Source organism: Pteronotus mesoamericanus, unplaced genomic scaffold, assembly GCF_021234165.1.
Source record: "Pteronotus mesoamericanus isolate MK-2021 breed Mesoamerican mustached bat unplaced genomic scaffold, CSHL_Meso_final contig_947, whole genome shotgun sequence".
Lineage (NCBI taxonomy): Eukaryota > Metazoa > Chordata > Mammalia > Chiroptera > Mormoopidae > Pteronotus > Pteronotus mesoamericanus.
The window spans coordinates 200,016-215,218 of record NW_026555287.1 but is presented as its reverse complement, the minus strand read 5'-3'; the positions used below and the strand labels follow the sequence as shown (position 1 = coordinate 215,218).

General features: G+C 62.1%; 2 protein-coding genes across 3 annotated transcripts; both read left to right on the top strand.

Annotated features, from left to right (window-relative positions):
- The first annotated feature begins 5,392 nt into the window (after positions 1-5,392).
- On the top strand, positions 5,393-10,405 carry PRR35 (proline rich 35). 2 transcript variants are annotated; one of them, XM_054586787.1, is made up of 3 exons: positions 5,393-5,452; positions 8,211-9,343; positions 9,784-10,405. In XM_054586787.1, exons 2-3 carry the CDS (start codon positions 8,250-8,252, stop codon positions 10,247-10,249), a joined length of 1,560 nt encoding a protein of 519 aa, XP_054442762.1. In that variant the 5' UTR covers positions 5,393-5,452; positions 8,211-8,249; the 3' UTR covers positions 10,250-10,405. The 2 variants fall into 2 exon arrangements, with proteins under 2 accessions (XP_054442762.1, XP_054442761.1); XM_054586786.1 differs by having other exon boundaries at positions 9,616-10,405.
- Positions 10,406-13,091: 2,686 nt separating this feature from the next.
- NHLRC4 (NHL repeat containing 4) lies at positions 13,092-13,445 on the top strand. Its single transcript, XM_054586800.1, is given in 3 exon segments — positions 13,092-13,188; positions 13,191-13,306; positions 13,308-13,445. Coding segments are annotated over 3 exon segments (351 nt in total).
- Positions 13,446-15,203: the final 1,758 nt, after the last annotated feature.

The following is a 15,203-nucleotide window of genomic DNA, read 5'->3' as shown; positions in this document are numbered from 1 at the left end:
GATTCACAGAGGCTGCGCTAGCCACGCCGGACCCTCTCCCGTGGGGCAGGGGCCGGGCTAGGTCCACCCTCCAGCCATCAGAGAGCTACTCAGTCACCCCTGGGGCGTTCTGGGCAGCCTAGACTAGTGTTTCAATGGGTGCCTGACGTCCTTGTGGTGTCAGGCCACTCAGGGGTCATCACAGTGAGGCAGGGGGTTGCATGGCCACCCCCTGGCCAACCTGGGGACCACCCCAAGCCAGCGCCCCGCCCCCGTGCACCCCAGCCTGTAGGGGAGGAGGTTCTAACAGGGAGGGGAAAAGGAAAGGGGGGCCAGATGCCCCCAGGGGGCACTACAGACAAGACTGAGTCGTGACACTGAGGTGGAGGGTGGTGCTGGCAGGGTTAGACACTAGTAGGGCCGAAGTGAGGCCTGACCAGGGTCAGGTTCAGGGGGAGGCGGCTGGTGGGGAGGGAAGACGCTGGGAGCCAGCCAGGCCCGCCTGCGAGGGCGACTTAAGTCGTGCTCTTAGCCATCTCAAGGTGGCGCTTGGGCCCCAGGCCAGGTGTGAGGAGCGGACAGAGCAAATGACCACAGCAGGGGGAGGGTGCGAGGTAGGTGGGGAAGGCAGCCCCCCTCCTCACTGTTGGGTTTGGCTCCCCACGACTGGTTGCGGGACTTCTGGTTCTGGGCACATCTCCCTTAGGCTCTTCTCCCCTTCTCTTCCTTATGCCCCCCGCTCCCAGCATCCCTGGCCCCTTCCCTGTCTCTGCCAGTTGGGTTGGCCCTTTGTGTCCCCATGGCCCTCCCAGCCCCTCACCCAGGCTTCCTCTGCCCACCCATTGGCTATGGCGGCCTTCCCAGGGAGGGTGGTGGTGTGTTCTCACTTGTGAAGCATCCCTGTCAAAAGCACTTAGTGTACAAATTAGCCTCTGCTTCCCACCTCCCTCTGCACAGCTCTGGGCGCTGGACTGACAGGGCCACGGCTCCGGGCCCTTTCCCGCCTGCCCTGGGGCCACGCAGCCCATGTGCACCTCCGGCCACCCACTCACGACCGAACAGGAGGGTGGCCCTCAGCCACTGGGGCTCCTCTCAGGGGCCCAGCCTCGCCTGGGTGGGATGTGCAGGGATATACTGGGGGATGACACCTGGATCCACGCCCCCCTGTGTCAGGTCCAGTGTTGAGAGCGATGGGGGACAAATGAGCCATGCAGAGGCTCTGCAGCCCCCACCCGCTGGCCGGCCTGCCACTCAGGCAGGAAAAATCGGCTGTGACAGGCCCAGGAAGGCCAGGCCCCGGGGGCCCGAGGAGCACTGCACACAGCTCCTCTTCCAACATATGGTTGCTGTCGGCCCCGGGCGCTGCTTGGCCAGTGCTGCCTCCGAAGCCGGGTGGGGGCTCAGTTGGCCCAAGCCTCTCATCCCACCTGCCTGGCCAGCCTGCTCCCTCAGTGAGCCAAAGACTCTGGCCCCAGCTTGCATGCCTCCTACGATGAGGAGCTCACTCCCACTACAGCCCCTCTTCTCCTTCACAGCAGCCCGAGGCACGCAGAGGGCCCCCACATCAGAGTGGCCGATGACCTAGTGGGTCCAGGGGTAGAGCATAAGGGGAGGGCCAGCAGGGCTTCCAAAGGAGACAACCTTGCAGGTTTGGCGAATGAGGCACAGCAAAGCAGGCATGGGCCAGCTACCCTGCAGAGTCTGCTGGCCCAGGAGAGCAGATAACAGGCCCTTTCTAGGGCCCCTGGTATCAAAAGTCTCCTAGCTGGGCCCCTCTCCTTCAGAGCTCTGTCAGCTCGGGCAGCCCCCTTCACAGACTCCCTGGGGAATTTCCAGCCCTCTGTGTGCTTGCAGTGGGGTCCTGAAAACCTGTTTGAATCTCCATTCACATAGTCACCCAAACCCATCAATCTGGCTTGGCCTCTCCCCTCAATAGCCCTATTGTGGGTCCCCAGTGCTCTTGAGGTCAATGGCCTCAGGTATGACCATCCCCCTAACAGCCAAGCCCTGGGCCCATCCATCCCAGCTTTGGGCCCCTGAGGCCACCTCGATGGGCAAGGTGGAAGAAGTGCCAAAGGTGATCCATGCTCTGGGCCCCAGAGACTCACAACACTCTGCAGCTGCCCTGTGTTCCAGGGCTCGTCAGGGTGTGGGTGGACATGAGCCGTGGTCATCAGCCTGCATAGTGCTGACCCTTCCCAGGGGCTAACAGGCGTTGCCTGGGTGCTTCTGCCCCCCATCCTTCTACCCACTGGGCAGGTGCAGGCTGGCCCAGCCCCTGTCCCTGTCCTGGTGAGGGCTGTGTGTGTGCACCGAGGGGATGAGACAGGCCTACTGAGCGCCGTGCCACCGTCCCCTGCCTTCTCTAGGCTCACTGTCCATTCTGCCCCTGCAACTGCCAGCACGCACATACCAGCATTAATGGAGGGGACAGGTGGGGAGCTGTGGGCAAGCCGGGCAGAGGTTAACGGCCAAGGTGAGCTCTGGCTGGAGGCAGAGGAAAGAGCTGTGTGTTCCCACACCACCCTGCACTAGAACCAGCTGAGGAGAGAAGGCTCCTCTCCAGAACCTTACTGTTGCCAGATGGACCCAGAGACTAAGTCTCCACCACCCATTCTGCAGGTGAGGGGACTGAGGCAAGAGTTTAGGACTCAGGGCAACACCCTACTTGGGTGGAAAGTAGGATGGGCCCCAGGCACAATGTTTACCAGCCATGAGGGAGCAGATGTGCCTGGAGAGCCTCGAGCAGAAAGCACAGGGGCATGGGCGGCCTCGCCCAGTCTTGCATGATGGGGATGGTTGTGCACCTGATGGGCTGGCCCACCTCGCACCCCCATACATGGGCCACCAGGTTGCAGCTGTAACCGAGCTCTTAGGAACCCCCAACCCCAGGCAACAAGCTCATGGCCCACCTGTGCCCCTTACACAGACCGCTCCTGGAAGCCTAGAAAACCCTCCTGGAGCCTAGAAACATACCCAGGCCATGCCCCTTGGGTGCTGAGTTCCTCTGGAGGTGCTGCCACCTCTGCTCTCACCCTCATTTCTAGGGGAAAAAACCAGCCACAGTGGCAGCCGCCATGCCCCAGTGCTGAGCTCACCCTTCCTGGCCGCCTCCTTTTCCCAGAACCCAGGGTCCTAGCCTCCTCTCCCCTCTGAGGAGCTCCTTGGTCACCTGGACTTCACTGGCCTGTTCGCTCTGCCAGTGCTTCAAGCAAACCTCCTGATCCATAACCTTCCTTCCCCTGAATGATAACAAGAGCTGCCAGCCCATCCCGTGGTGGTAGCCTTTGCCTCTCCTCAGAGGGGTCAGCCAGTGAGGGGTGGGGAAGCACAAAGCTGTTTGTGGGACCCAGTGGCCAAGACCTAGGATCCCCACTCCCATTGTTCCAAGGTGCCCCCTCCCGTGTCTGGGCAGTGCCTGTGGTGAAGGGCCTGGGCCTGGGTGAACATGTCCAGGGTTGGGTTTGTGTGCAGAAGGAGCAGGCCTCCCGGCCCTCACTCTCCACAGGGTTTGCTGGCGTGATAACTGCTCAAGCTGTCTCTCGGCCTGGGGCTACCTGCACAGTCAGCTAGTCAGCCAGGGGCCAGGCCAGGCGGGCAGAGGAGAAGACTGGCGCTCTGCGCCACCCACAGCAGCCCTTCCTGCCCTGTGGACAGGAAGGGAAGAAATGGAGCCTCCCCAGTTGTTGCATCGGGGAAGGTGGCAGTGGGGCAAGGAGGGAGATCGAACTGGGCCCTCGCCCTCACATCAGTTTCCTCACACTGGGTGTCCCCAGAGCCACAGGGCCCTGTTCCTTATGAACGCCTGTTGTCATTGAAGAGGGAGAGCTGTGCCAATAACAGGGCCATGACCTGTCACCCTCCTGCACAAATTGGGAAACTGAGGCCTGGCTTACAGGGCCCTGGACATGCTAGACTCTGGATCCAGTTCTCCTCCCCATTCAAGATGCAACACCCAGAAGCCCCTAGTGGGCACCCCTTCCTTCCCCAATGTGCCCCTGTCCCCCAACTGAGCTGGGGGATACCCCAGGAAGGGAAAGCCAAATGAACTGCCATGGGGCCCTCTGTGCCTCTGCAGAGCCAGCCTGGAGCAGCAGTCGCCTCTCTGGCTGCACACCCCATACCCTGCCTAAAATGCATCACATATCTCGGGGGTGCCCCTGAATGAGGCAGATTCACTGGGGGGAACATGACCTGGCCCTGTCCTGGCATGCCTGTGTCTATGTCCAGCATGGAACTGACTGGCCTGATGAATTTCCATGAGGACCCAGCTGAGAAGCAGCGGGACCTCAGACTGCTAAGATTTGATAGGCTCAGGGAACGAGGTGAAACCTGGTACACCCTGGAGAGGGCTGGGAGCAGCTGTGGCCATGAGGACATTAGAGGGAAGAGGCGTCATGGTGGGCCATCAGTGTCCAAGCCTTTCCGGGGCGTCTCCTCTCACCTACTCCAGGTCCTCCAGGAGTGGAGAGGAGCTCTGGCTGCACGACCTTCCTAGGACACTGGCCAGGAGAGTGAGGAGTCTGGACTGGGAACAGGGGAGGTGGTAATGCCTCCAGGAAGTGGGGAGCGAATGCGTGGGTCAGTGGGCAGGGCAAGGGTTTAGGGGTGCACATCCATTCAGCCTCTTGTTTGGAGAAGCGGAAACAGCACTGGAGGCAAGGCTTGGCCAGGCAGAGCTGGCCAGAAAAGTATTCTTGCCCCGGTGTCTATGCACTGGGCTATGCCACTCAGCTCCGGGCTCCCACCCTCCCAGGACTAGGCTCTGTCCCCTCCTGGGCTGGGCTGCAGCCCTCCCCAGGCTGGCTCTGTTCCCCATAACACCTCCTGTCCTGGGGCTTGGCCCCCAGGCCCAGGCTCAGGAGGGCAGCTGTCAGGGGCCAGAGCCCTGCCCTGACGGATGAATGCTGACGGCCGCTCTCCATGTGCCCTCGTCCGCTGACACCCCATCACACCGCTGCAGGGACCCCGAGAGACCTGGCCGCCTCAGCGCACCCCGGCGGCAGCCTGCAGGCGACGGGGGGTGGGGACGGTGCCAGGCGCCCCGCATTCGTCTGCACACCTGCGCCTCCACTCCTGGCTCCTCCGCGACGCTGCCTGTCCCTGGTGGTGCCACTGGTGTCACCGGCCACCGCTCTATCCAGGAGTTAACGGCGCTGCAGAGAGAGCTGAGCAGGTCCTGGGCGCGCCAGGTTGGTTAGTGCGCGCGAGGGGGTGACTGTGGGCAAGGGGGAGGGGGAGAGACGGGGGCTGGGGAGGAAGCGGGTCACCGGGTGGCCAAGGGGAGACCGCAACCTGCGGTTGCTCTCCCCCACCCCTCCCTCTAGCGGGTGTCGGAGGTCGCAGCGCCCCCCGGAGCCCGAGCCCGGCGCCGCGGCGCACGCGCGGCCGCTCCTGCCGCCAACTTCGGTGGGTGCGAGTCGGCGTCGGGGGGACGCGGTCGGTGGCGGAGGCTTCGGAGACTCGCTGTCAAGTGAGTGACTGCAGACTGCGCGGGGTCCGCTCCCAGCACCGGGCCTCAGTTTCCCCTGCGGGATCCCGTGCCGCTGCCTCGAGAGCCTGAGCAGGTTTCGCGTGGTCTGGAGTCGCGGCCGGCGCCGGCGGGGGGAGGGCGAGATCGGGGAGCAGGGCGTGGGGGGTGGGGAAGGTTTCAGGGTGGGGCGGTGGCGAGAAGTTTCTGCCTTATCTTCGGGGCGACCCAGTCTCTGTTTCTAGCCAGGACGCTGGTAGGGCGGGCGCGGGCATCAGCGCATCCTGCGAAGTTCGGGGCCCGCGTGGGGCCGGGCTGCGCGCGAGGGCTACGCTGGGGGGACGGGGGACGCCGGGAATATCTGGCGCGTTTCAGGCAATCCCAGCCCCTACCTCCCCCACTTCCCAGCTTCTAGGCTCCTTGCACCGGATCATCTGAACGAAGCAGCCCCGTCCCTGCAGGACGAGGCTGGGGAGGGCAAGCGGGGCGGGAGTTGGGAGTCTCGTCCTCAGTCAAGGAGGAGTCTGGTCATCCCCTCTGCACCACACCCTTTGGGGTGCTCCCCAAGTCCCAAGGGAGCCAGTGGGATGGGTGAGCTGTGATGTCCTGGTGGGTAGGGGTTGCTCCAGGCGATGGCTGCGGGGACTCCTGCTCCTGGCCTGCCACCAGTTCTCCCCAGGCAAGGAATTAGTGGGGTTCGGGCGTGGGTGCAGGCCCCTCTGGAAGCATGTGTCCAGTCACGGGTGGGGGCACGTGTGCAAATGAATGTGCCTTTGGGTGTATACGGGTGTGTGCTGGTGTCCGGGGGTGTCTTCTGCTTGTTCGCAAGCATACTAGGTGGGTGTCAGGCACCCTCTGGGTCCCCGTGGGGTCAGCAGCTGCCGAAGTGGTTCCTGAACAAGCTGCCCCACCCCCTGCCTCCTGAGTTGTCAGGCCGAGAAAGAGACCCCCGCCCCCAGTCCAGGGGCTGGGCTGGGAGGTGAGGTGGGTGGTGGCACCAGGCAGCACAGCTGTGTGGCTCCCAGGGCTGGGTGATCGATGGCCCCAGCACAGCCGTCTCTATCTCCCCAGCACACATGCCCATTTGTCATCTGTGTCTTAGGGGGGGCTGGGGGCTGGGAAAAGGCCTGCCTCTGCACCCATCACCAAGTCCAGGGGGTTCTGCAGCCTCTCAGGAAGCCCCAAGCCCTTTCCTGGCCCAGCCCCCTCCTCCCAACCCCTGCACCCCTCTTGGAGCCCCCTCCCCTCCCAGATGTGAACACCCATAAACCAGTCAGATAGTTCCTCTTGCCCTACCTTCCGCATCCTGGCCTTGACCATGCTGACCCCCCTCTCAAGGGCCTCTTCGGATGAACAGGCCTCTCTATCCCTCCGGCTGTTTTCATAATGGGGGTGCCCACCCAGTGTTTGAGGGCAGCAGACATGACTGCCTGCCATGTGCAGAGCCTGAAGGCCAGCAGGGAGGACAACCTGCTCTCAGTGGCTGCCCAGCTGCCCCAGCCCCGCTGCTTAACCCACTGGCCATCCGCGAGCCCCAGGGAGCAGGACGAACGTGTGCGTCCATATCCATGGGAGTGTCCGTAACCACGTCTATCCTGGGGTGTGTAGTGTATTTGTGTGTGTGATCATCGCGTCTGAATGTGTCTGAGTGCCTGCTCATACCCCGCCTGTACTATGAGTGGATTTGTATGCAGTTACTGTGTCTACCTGGAGTATGGGGTGAGTCTCGTGTGTGTGTGTGCCCAGGCCCCATGCATTTTGGTGGTCCACTCTGTCCTGAGTCGGCCCAGCCGTGCAGAGGTTGTCCCTCAAGGCACTGGGTGAGAGCCATCTAGAGCCTCCCACGCGCGTGTGCATACACTCTCCTTGTGCCCCACGCAGGCAGGCACCAGGGTGGTGGACAGCCCAGGTGGCGGCCCAGATGGAGTGCAGAGCGGCTTCTGAGTGAACATGCAGGGCATGGGGAGAGGAAGGTCTTGGCCGAGCTCAGCCACTGCAGGCTCGGCTGCTGACCTGCCCGAAGCCACCCAGATGGAGCCAGGCTGAGCAGGTGGCTGTGCTGTGGGGCCGTGCTGTGACGTCCACGCCCCCCAGCCTGGCCTAGCCCCACGTGAGGCTGACCCCCTCCGAGACCTCTAGTACCCAGCAGGAGCACACACTGGTGCACACATGGAGGCTCAGAGCCTTCTGCCGGCTTCTCATCTGAGTGACTTTTTATCTCAGCTTCCTGGCACAGGCAGGGGGTCTCTGGAGGGGAGTAAGACAAGGAAGAGCTGATGTCCCCCAGAAATGTGCCTGGTCATACTTGGCTTCCTCCAGTCACTCACCAAATGCCTGTAGTGTAGACAGAAACAGGCCTGGATGGAATCACCCCACAGCTGGGCCTGCTGGGGACAAGCCAGGGCTGGGGCAGAGATAAAATACAGGGTGCCTAGTTAACGTAAATTTCAGGTAAACAACAAATACTTTTTAGTATATTCCAGATATTGGCTAGAAATTATACTAAAAAAGTACTTGTGGTTTATTTGAGTCAGGTGTAACTGGGCAGCCTGCATTTTTATCAGCTACACCTGGTGACCTTAGACGTGCGTGCAGAGAGGAACTAACAGGTGAGGTGGGCAGGGCATTCCAGGTCAGGGGGCTGCCTGTGCGAAGTCCAGGGAGGCCCAGGCTGCAGGGTGGAGGCGGTGCTGTGCCAGGCTTCTACTCCTGGAGCTCTGGGAGCTGACAGAGGCACTGACCAAGGTCCCCTTGTCTGCAGGTGGCCATGGTGCCGTGGCCTGTCCGCTAGCAGGCTGCCATGTCCCGAGAGGTGGGAGGCTCATGCCGCCTGGGCTCTGGGGCCCGGGCCCGGGCACGGAAGCCCAAGAAGCCACACTACATCCCTCGGCCCTGGGGCAAGCCCTACAATTACAAGTGCTTCCAGTGCCCATTTACCTGCCTGGAGAAGTCGCACTTGTACAACCACATGAAGTACAGCCTCTGCAAGGACTCCCTCTCGCTGCTGCTCGACTCTCCAGACTGGGCATGCCGCCGGGCCCCGACCACACCCCGGCCCCTGGGACCCACCACAGACTGCCCCCCCGACCCCACAGACCCTGGCCGGCCTCCCCGAGGAGCTCAGCTCCCGGATAATCCTGTCACGCCCGACCTCATTGTCACCGACACACTCTCCCAGCACTGCCGTGTTGGGGGCCCCAAGCCAGAGGCGGAGGGGTCCCCAGAGATGCCACCCCCTGTGGCCAAGGATGCCCAGAAGGGTACAGGCCTTGGTGGGCTCCTGGCTGAGTCGTGGAAGCCGAGGCCAGGCAGGGGCCCCAGGAGCACGGTTATGGTGGACTCATCTGCCGTGGGCCCTGAGAGCAGCGCGCCCTGCTACCCTCCGCCCACCTCCAGCGAGTTCCCTGAGGCCCAGAGCCTCCAGCTGTCCCTGCTAGGGGTCAACTACCCTCTGGGCCCCAGCCTCTTCTCCTACCTGGGTCCCTCCCTGGCCGCTGCAGCCCATATGCCCTTCCTGGGCTCAGCCGGTCCCCTGCTTCCCCCAGCCTCTGCCTTCCCTGCGCTGCAGCCCCCCGAGCACCCCACCCCTATCCCGCACCTGTACTACCCTCTGCTCCTGGAGCATAGCCTGGGGCTGCAGCCAGGCAAGGCTGCCCCTGCCAAGCCCCCTGCCCCTCCCAAGGGACCCCCTGGAACTCTGGCCCCGGGGCTGCTGAAAGTGCCAGTACCTGGGCTGGTTGGGCCCTGGCTCTGTGGTGCCCCCAGGGACCCAGGGCAGGAGGGTGGGCTGGAGCTTGCTGCCCAGAGTGACCCCAAGAGGAAGCTGCCCCTGGGAAGCAGGCTGGAGCCCCCGAAGGCCCCCTCCAGCATGGCCAGCTTTGGTTCCCAGAGCAGGTAGGTGTCAGGGTCCCCCAGTCATGTGGGGGGGTGGTTGAGGTTGGGGGAGGAGGGCTGGGCCCCTGTCCTCAGCTCAGTGTCCAGGATTATAGGCTTCAGGCCACAGAGAGGTTACTGAGACCAGAAAGCCAGCCTGCTTGTCCTGCTGGGGTTCCGAGTCTTTAGGCCAGGGACACAGCCTGCGCTGGGGCACAAGGCGGGGGTTGGGGGGGAAGAGGCTGGGGTGCTGGGGGCACAGTACAGCCTTCTGACTGGCTCCTACTCCCTAGCCTGCGGACTGGCCCCTCCGTGATTCTCTGGCCTGAGGACAAGGAGCCAGGCGACCCTGAGACCCTGGGCCCTGTTTCCCCCCTGCCCCAGCAGCCATCGGGCCTGATGCTGGGGGTCCCTGGGCATGTGTGCGAGGACCTGACACGAGCCCTCGGTGACTATGCTAGGGTGGAGCAGCGCCTGGGGCAGTTGGCACCTGCCAGGGGCCTGGCTCCACGGCCTCTTCGGGAACAGCTGGGCAAGATCCGCCGGGAGCTGCTCACCATCCACCAGGTGCTAGAGCAGGCCGTGCGGCCCCCAGACGTGCCCCTTGACCTCTCTGTGAAACGGACCTCCTCCAAGTTACCCGAGGTGACCTCGGGGACCTGGGGGCAATCAGAGCTGGGTTCCATCCTGGTCCAGGGGACCCCCGAGCCACCCAGGATGCTGGGCCCCACAGCAGCTGAGCCCTTCTCTGGCCATACCACCAAGTGTGAGGCCGACTCCAGTGTCCCACCCCCGGGGCTCCCCCTCCAAGCCCCAGATGACCCTGTCATTCCTGGCAGCAGCTGGGGTCCCCGTGGCAGGGCTGGGGGCTCCTGGCCGACGGAGGCTGTCTCTGGCCTACAGAGTTCCCCAGGCACCGAGGTCTAACTACAGCCCCTTTCCCAACCCCATGCCCACCACCTGGCCCTCTGCCTGCCTCAGCCCCCGGGGTGAGGCCTGGAGCCTGCCCAGCATGCCCAAGCACTGACCCCACCCACCACAGCCGCGGCCTGTCTCTGGGGTCACACAGGGACAGCAGAGAATCATGGCTTTTTATTGATCACAGTTATGGACATTAAAATAGAAACCACCTTCACATGCCCTGTCTGAGCCTCCTCTTTCCTTTGCTGCTCCACTGTCACCACCAGAACACCTCCCGGCGGAAACGCCTCCGGCCTGGGCATCCGGGGTGCGCAGTGTCGTGGGCCTCCCTGCCAGGGGTCCACCTTCAGGTCCTGATCTGCCTCCTGTAGACTGGCCCCTCCCTGGGAGGTGGCACAATCTGGGGATAGAGTCGGGGGCTTCCCATCAGAGGGTGCAGAGCAGGGAAAGGCAGGTGTGTGTGGCCCGGGGGCCGGTCAGGCGTGTTCCAGCGCCTCGGTGGTGGGCAGGCCCCCCAGGCACGCCTCCAGCCCTTGTGTCTGGCAGGACAGCCCGAATGCGAGATGCATGCTGGAGGCTGCTCCCACAGTGGTTAAAAAGTGCCCCCCACATTCTGTGGCCCAGGGCTGCTTGCCCAGCATGGCCTCCACTGGGTCCCTGCCAGCCCCTGCAGCCATGATAGGCATCGGGTGGCCTTCACAGCTCGCTGCCTCCCTCCCAGCAGAGCTGGGCCGGACTTGGCCTTTCCCACAGGCAGGGGTGGGGGGCAGGTAGAAGGGGTTCCCAGGGGACCCTTGGACCCAGCTAATCACTTTTTCCCTGTGAGTTGGCCACACCTCCGTGCCCACTCAAGGAATGGCCCCAGGGAATGCAGTTCCTGCCTGTGCCTGGCTCCCCAAGCTGGGCCAACCGGGCTTGGGCCAGTCGGAGCAGGACCTGTGGCTGCCCCATTAACTGCACCGGGCAGCAGATAGCATCGGCTGCCCTCCCCACCAAGGGGCGTTAAGAGCCAGTGTCCAGAGAGGGGGGTGCAGGCCAGCCAGGTGGGGAAAGCTGTGAATCACAGGCCAAGGTTGACCCTTCACCTGCTAGGGGCTTCCTGGAGGAGCTGCAGGGGACTGTGGGCTGAGTTAGGAAGTCCTGAGCCCTCAGCGTCCCATCGGCACCTGCCGGCATGGTGTCCTTGATTTCTCATCACCCCCAGGGTAGATGTGAGCCTGGCCCTGTTGGGGGAGATCACCCCAGCTTCACAGGTGCAGAAATGGGATCAGGAAGATAGGGTCCGACCTGCCCAGTCTGGGGGTGGGGGGAAAAGATGGCCCCCCAGCGGTCCTCCGGCCTGGACTCCGGCCCCGCTGGGGGATGGTAGGTGGGGCTGCCCATGACTGACATTGCAGAGGGGTGTGGGGTATGGGGTGTGGACGGCTGGGGGGGCCTCCCTGGGGAGGGGTTTGTTGGGCTGACCAAGAGTGGCATCCAACCAAGCAGGGGCAGCAGAAAGAATGTCCCAGAGGCCAGTGCAAAGGCCACAAGGCAGGAATGTAGCAGCACTGGGGAGTCCCTGGGGTTGGAGTGTCAGGACTGCACAGCGTCCAGCGGCTCTTCCTTTGCCCATGTCAAGGCGGGCCCTCCCACTCCCTCAGGCTCTAGTAACCGCTGGTGGAGCAGGGCCCAGGACCTGGCCCCAGGTAGGAGGAGACCTTTCCCGCTGGCCTCCCTGGGTAAGGGCAGGTGGAGAGGCCTAGGACAGGACCCCTGCCTCATCCCTCAGGGACTGGAAGTCTCTGGGGACTGCGTGAGGACAATGGGCAAGGGCTTGGGCTGTCCCACAATAAGGGTCGCTTTCCCTGCCTAAGGGGAGGAAGGGTTTTGTGGGCAGATGAATTTGCGAAACTGTTCATCCATCATCCCAGCCCCCACTTTGGGACACCTCAATGCCCTTGAGCTCTTACAGGCATCAGAGGAAAACCCACAGTGACCTTCATGGGTCCACGTTTCCCAGAATTGTATTCCAGGTACCACACCTGGGAAAACAGGACTTAGAGACACAGCTAGCTGCTGGGTTTGCAGGCTGAGCTGGACTCAGGACCTGGTGGGACTGAGTTTGAATCTAGCTCCTCCACTTCCCACCCCTCAATTGTGCCTCAGTTGCCTCATCTGTAAAACAGGAGAACACCAGCACTTGCCTGGGTGTGCACAGGGGAACCGAGGTAGCTGCTGCTTGGCACACAGTGGGGCACTCTTTCTCTAGCAGCCCCAAACTTGACTCAACCATAGCAACTTACCTCAGAGAGGCTGAGCCAGCATCCCTCATCCTCTGGCTTCCTGCTCTGACCTCCTCGGCCTTCCCCGCCAGCTGGTCAGCTGCCCCCAGGGCCTTCACCTCATTCTGGACCAACCTGGAGGCTCCACTCACTCCTGGATGCTCAGGCAGGTCTCGGTGCCTTCAGAGGCTGGATGGGTGCCCCCCGTCCCGGGGTCTGCACTACTCCCCAGATGGCCTGTCCTTCCTGACAGCTGGGTCTGCTCCCTGCATCTATGTACTGGACCTTGAGAGACTCTCTGCCGCTTACCCTGCCAGGTTCCGGGGGTCAGGGACGTCCCGCTAGAGGATATAGCTGTGACAGCTACTAGGCTCATGGTGGTCGGTGACCTTGTCCACAGGGCTGTCCATGCACTCCAGCACAGCACACTTCCCAAGCCCCCAAGGCCACTGGGTGGCAGGGGACACTTTCCTGGCCCCTTAGGGGCTGACTGTGGATGCTGTTGGCTGCTTCCTGGTAACAGACTATATGCCTGTACACAGCTTCACATCAGGCCTGCGTTGGAGCTGCTGGCCCCAGCCTCCATGCTGGGTCTGGAGGGCCCCTGCTGGGTGGGCCTGGGGCCCAATGGGGGCTTTCCTGTGAGTGAAGAATTTGGGGATGTTCAGCTGTTCAGCAGTGGCTGCCACCCCTGGGCTTCCTGGGGGGCCTGACAAGGCATGCCTTTGGCAGCCCAGCCTGTGTATGCACTGATACAGAGGGTAGTGTTATTGTGACAGGCAAGCAGCAGTGCCAAGTTGACCCTGTTTCCCCGGGCTGGGGCACCCATCTGCTTGGTGTTTGAGGGGCTGGGGCAGTCCTTGTGCATGACCTGTGTGCCCCAGGGACAGCTCATGGTGGTGGATGCAGGAGACAGCTACATCAAGATGTACCAGTGAGACAGGATAGTGAGAAGCTAGGAAAATTCTCTGGCAAATTGAATAGAGAAACTGAGACAGAGAGCTGAACACAATGGCCGAGCGATTTACAGACAGGTGCAGATTGCCACCGGGGGAGCCCAAGTGCCTGGCACAAGGCAAAACTGGGGAAACAAGGACCTTGCCCCAAGAGTAACCTCTTCTCTCCTGGCTTTTCCTTCCTGGAGATAACAGCTAGGCTTCAGTTGTATTTCAGCTCCAGGCCCAGAAAAACAGCAAAAACTGGGTGGGGGTGATGCCAGGACCAACTGCAATGACCCCCTGCCATGTCATTGACCAATCAGTGGAGACCATGACCCTGAAAGGACACACCTGGAGAACTGACGAATAGTCTACTGGAGCCTCCCCTGAGACTCCCCTAAGATTCCCACCTGCAAGAGAGAGATAAAAGCCTCAAGAGGAAGGACCCAGCTAGAGCACTCTCCCTCTGGGGAGCAGCCTGCACCATTCCCTTTCCCTTCTTCTCCCCCACCCCTTCCCCCACAGGCACGTGTCTCTAAGGCAATGGGCAGCGGCAGCTTGTCCCAGGGTAACCCCCTGAACCCGTCCCCAAGGCCCCCTTTTCTCTGACTTCCCAGTGAGCTAAGGCAGCCCAGCCTTGGCTCTCCTGTTGCTTCTTCTATGCTAAGCCCTTCCTTAACTCATTGTCCCCAGCTTTAACAAATGTATCCGCACAGTCACTTGGACTTGTGTTGTGAAGTCTTTCCTACATGAAGTCAGGAACCCACACTCTACAGCAGGCCCTAGGCAGACCCACGCAGGGCTAGGCCTCTGTCCCGTAACACCAGTAGCACTTGCATCTGGCCCGACCAGGTGGGCTCAGACGCAGCAGCCCCCTCACTGTGCGTAGGTCCAGCCTCCAGGTTCCCAGACCACCATGAGAAAAGCATTCAGGGTGGTGGAGTCCTCCAGGGCCGCCAGCCATGCCTTCCTGATCCTGCACATTTTGCTGAGCACCTAGTGGGCCAGACCCTGTCTTCCTCTTGGAAAGAATTCAGACTTTGTCAGAAGTCACAAATCAGCTGCCTCTCAGCCTCCAAAGTTGCGTCCTCTCCATGCCCCAGTTCGCTGTGCCCCAGCACTCACCGCCCTCATGTCCACTCAGGACCTGGCCTGCTGGCTCACGGCCCAGGAGGCCTGAGCTTTGGGGCCAGCAGCTGAAGCCTGGAGATCTTTGTGTGTTAGGCCAGCAGCCAGTACTTACCCAGGCAGGTTCTCCCGCCAAGTGCCCCCGTCCCAGTCTCATAATCAGTCACAGGCAGGCAGAGAGGGTGCGGCTGGGCTGGGGTAGGCTAGGCTGGGTGACCTGGGCAAGGGTGCGGCCCCTCACAGTCCCTCATCCTCAGAAACACCCCAGGTTCCAAGCCTCTTGCAGCCTTTCTGGGCCTAGCTAAGGTAAGGGGGAGGCAGAGGAAGGGCTACCCTGGGATGTCACATGGCTGGGTTGGGAGCTTCCATAGTCCTAGCCACTTTTCTCATGTGAGACTATCTCACAGTCTGTCTAATTATTCATTTTCTCCTCTGTAAACCAGGACTGAACAGCTCCAAGTTCATGGGTGGGGGTGCTAGGAGGGTTCTAGGTGGTGGTCAAGTCTAGGAGAGCCTTCCTATGAGGACAGACTCCTGCTGCTTAAAAACAGCAGGGAGCCCTGGCCAGTGTGGCTCAACTGATTGGAAAGGCCCATACATTAAAAGGTTGTGTGTTTGATTCCAGGTCAG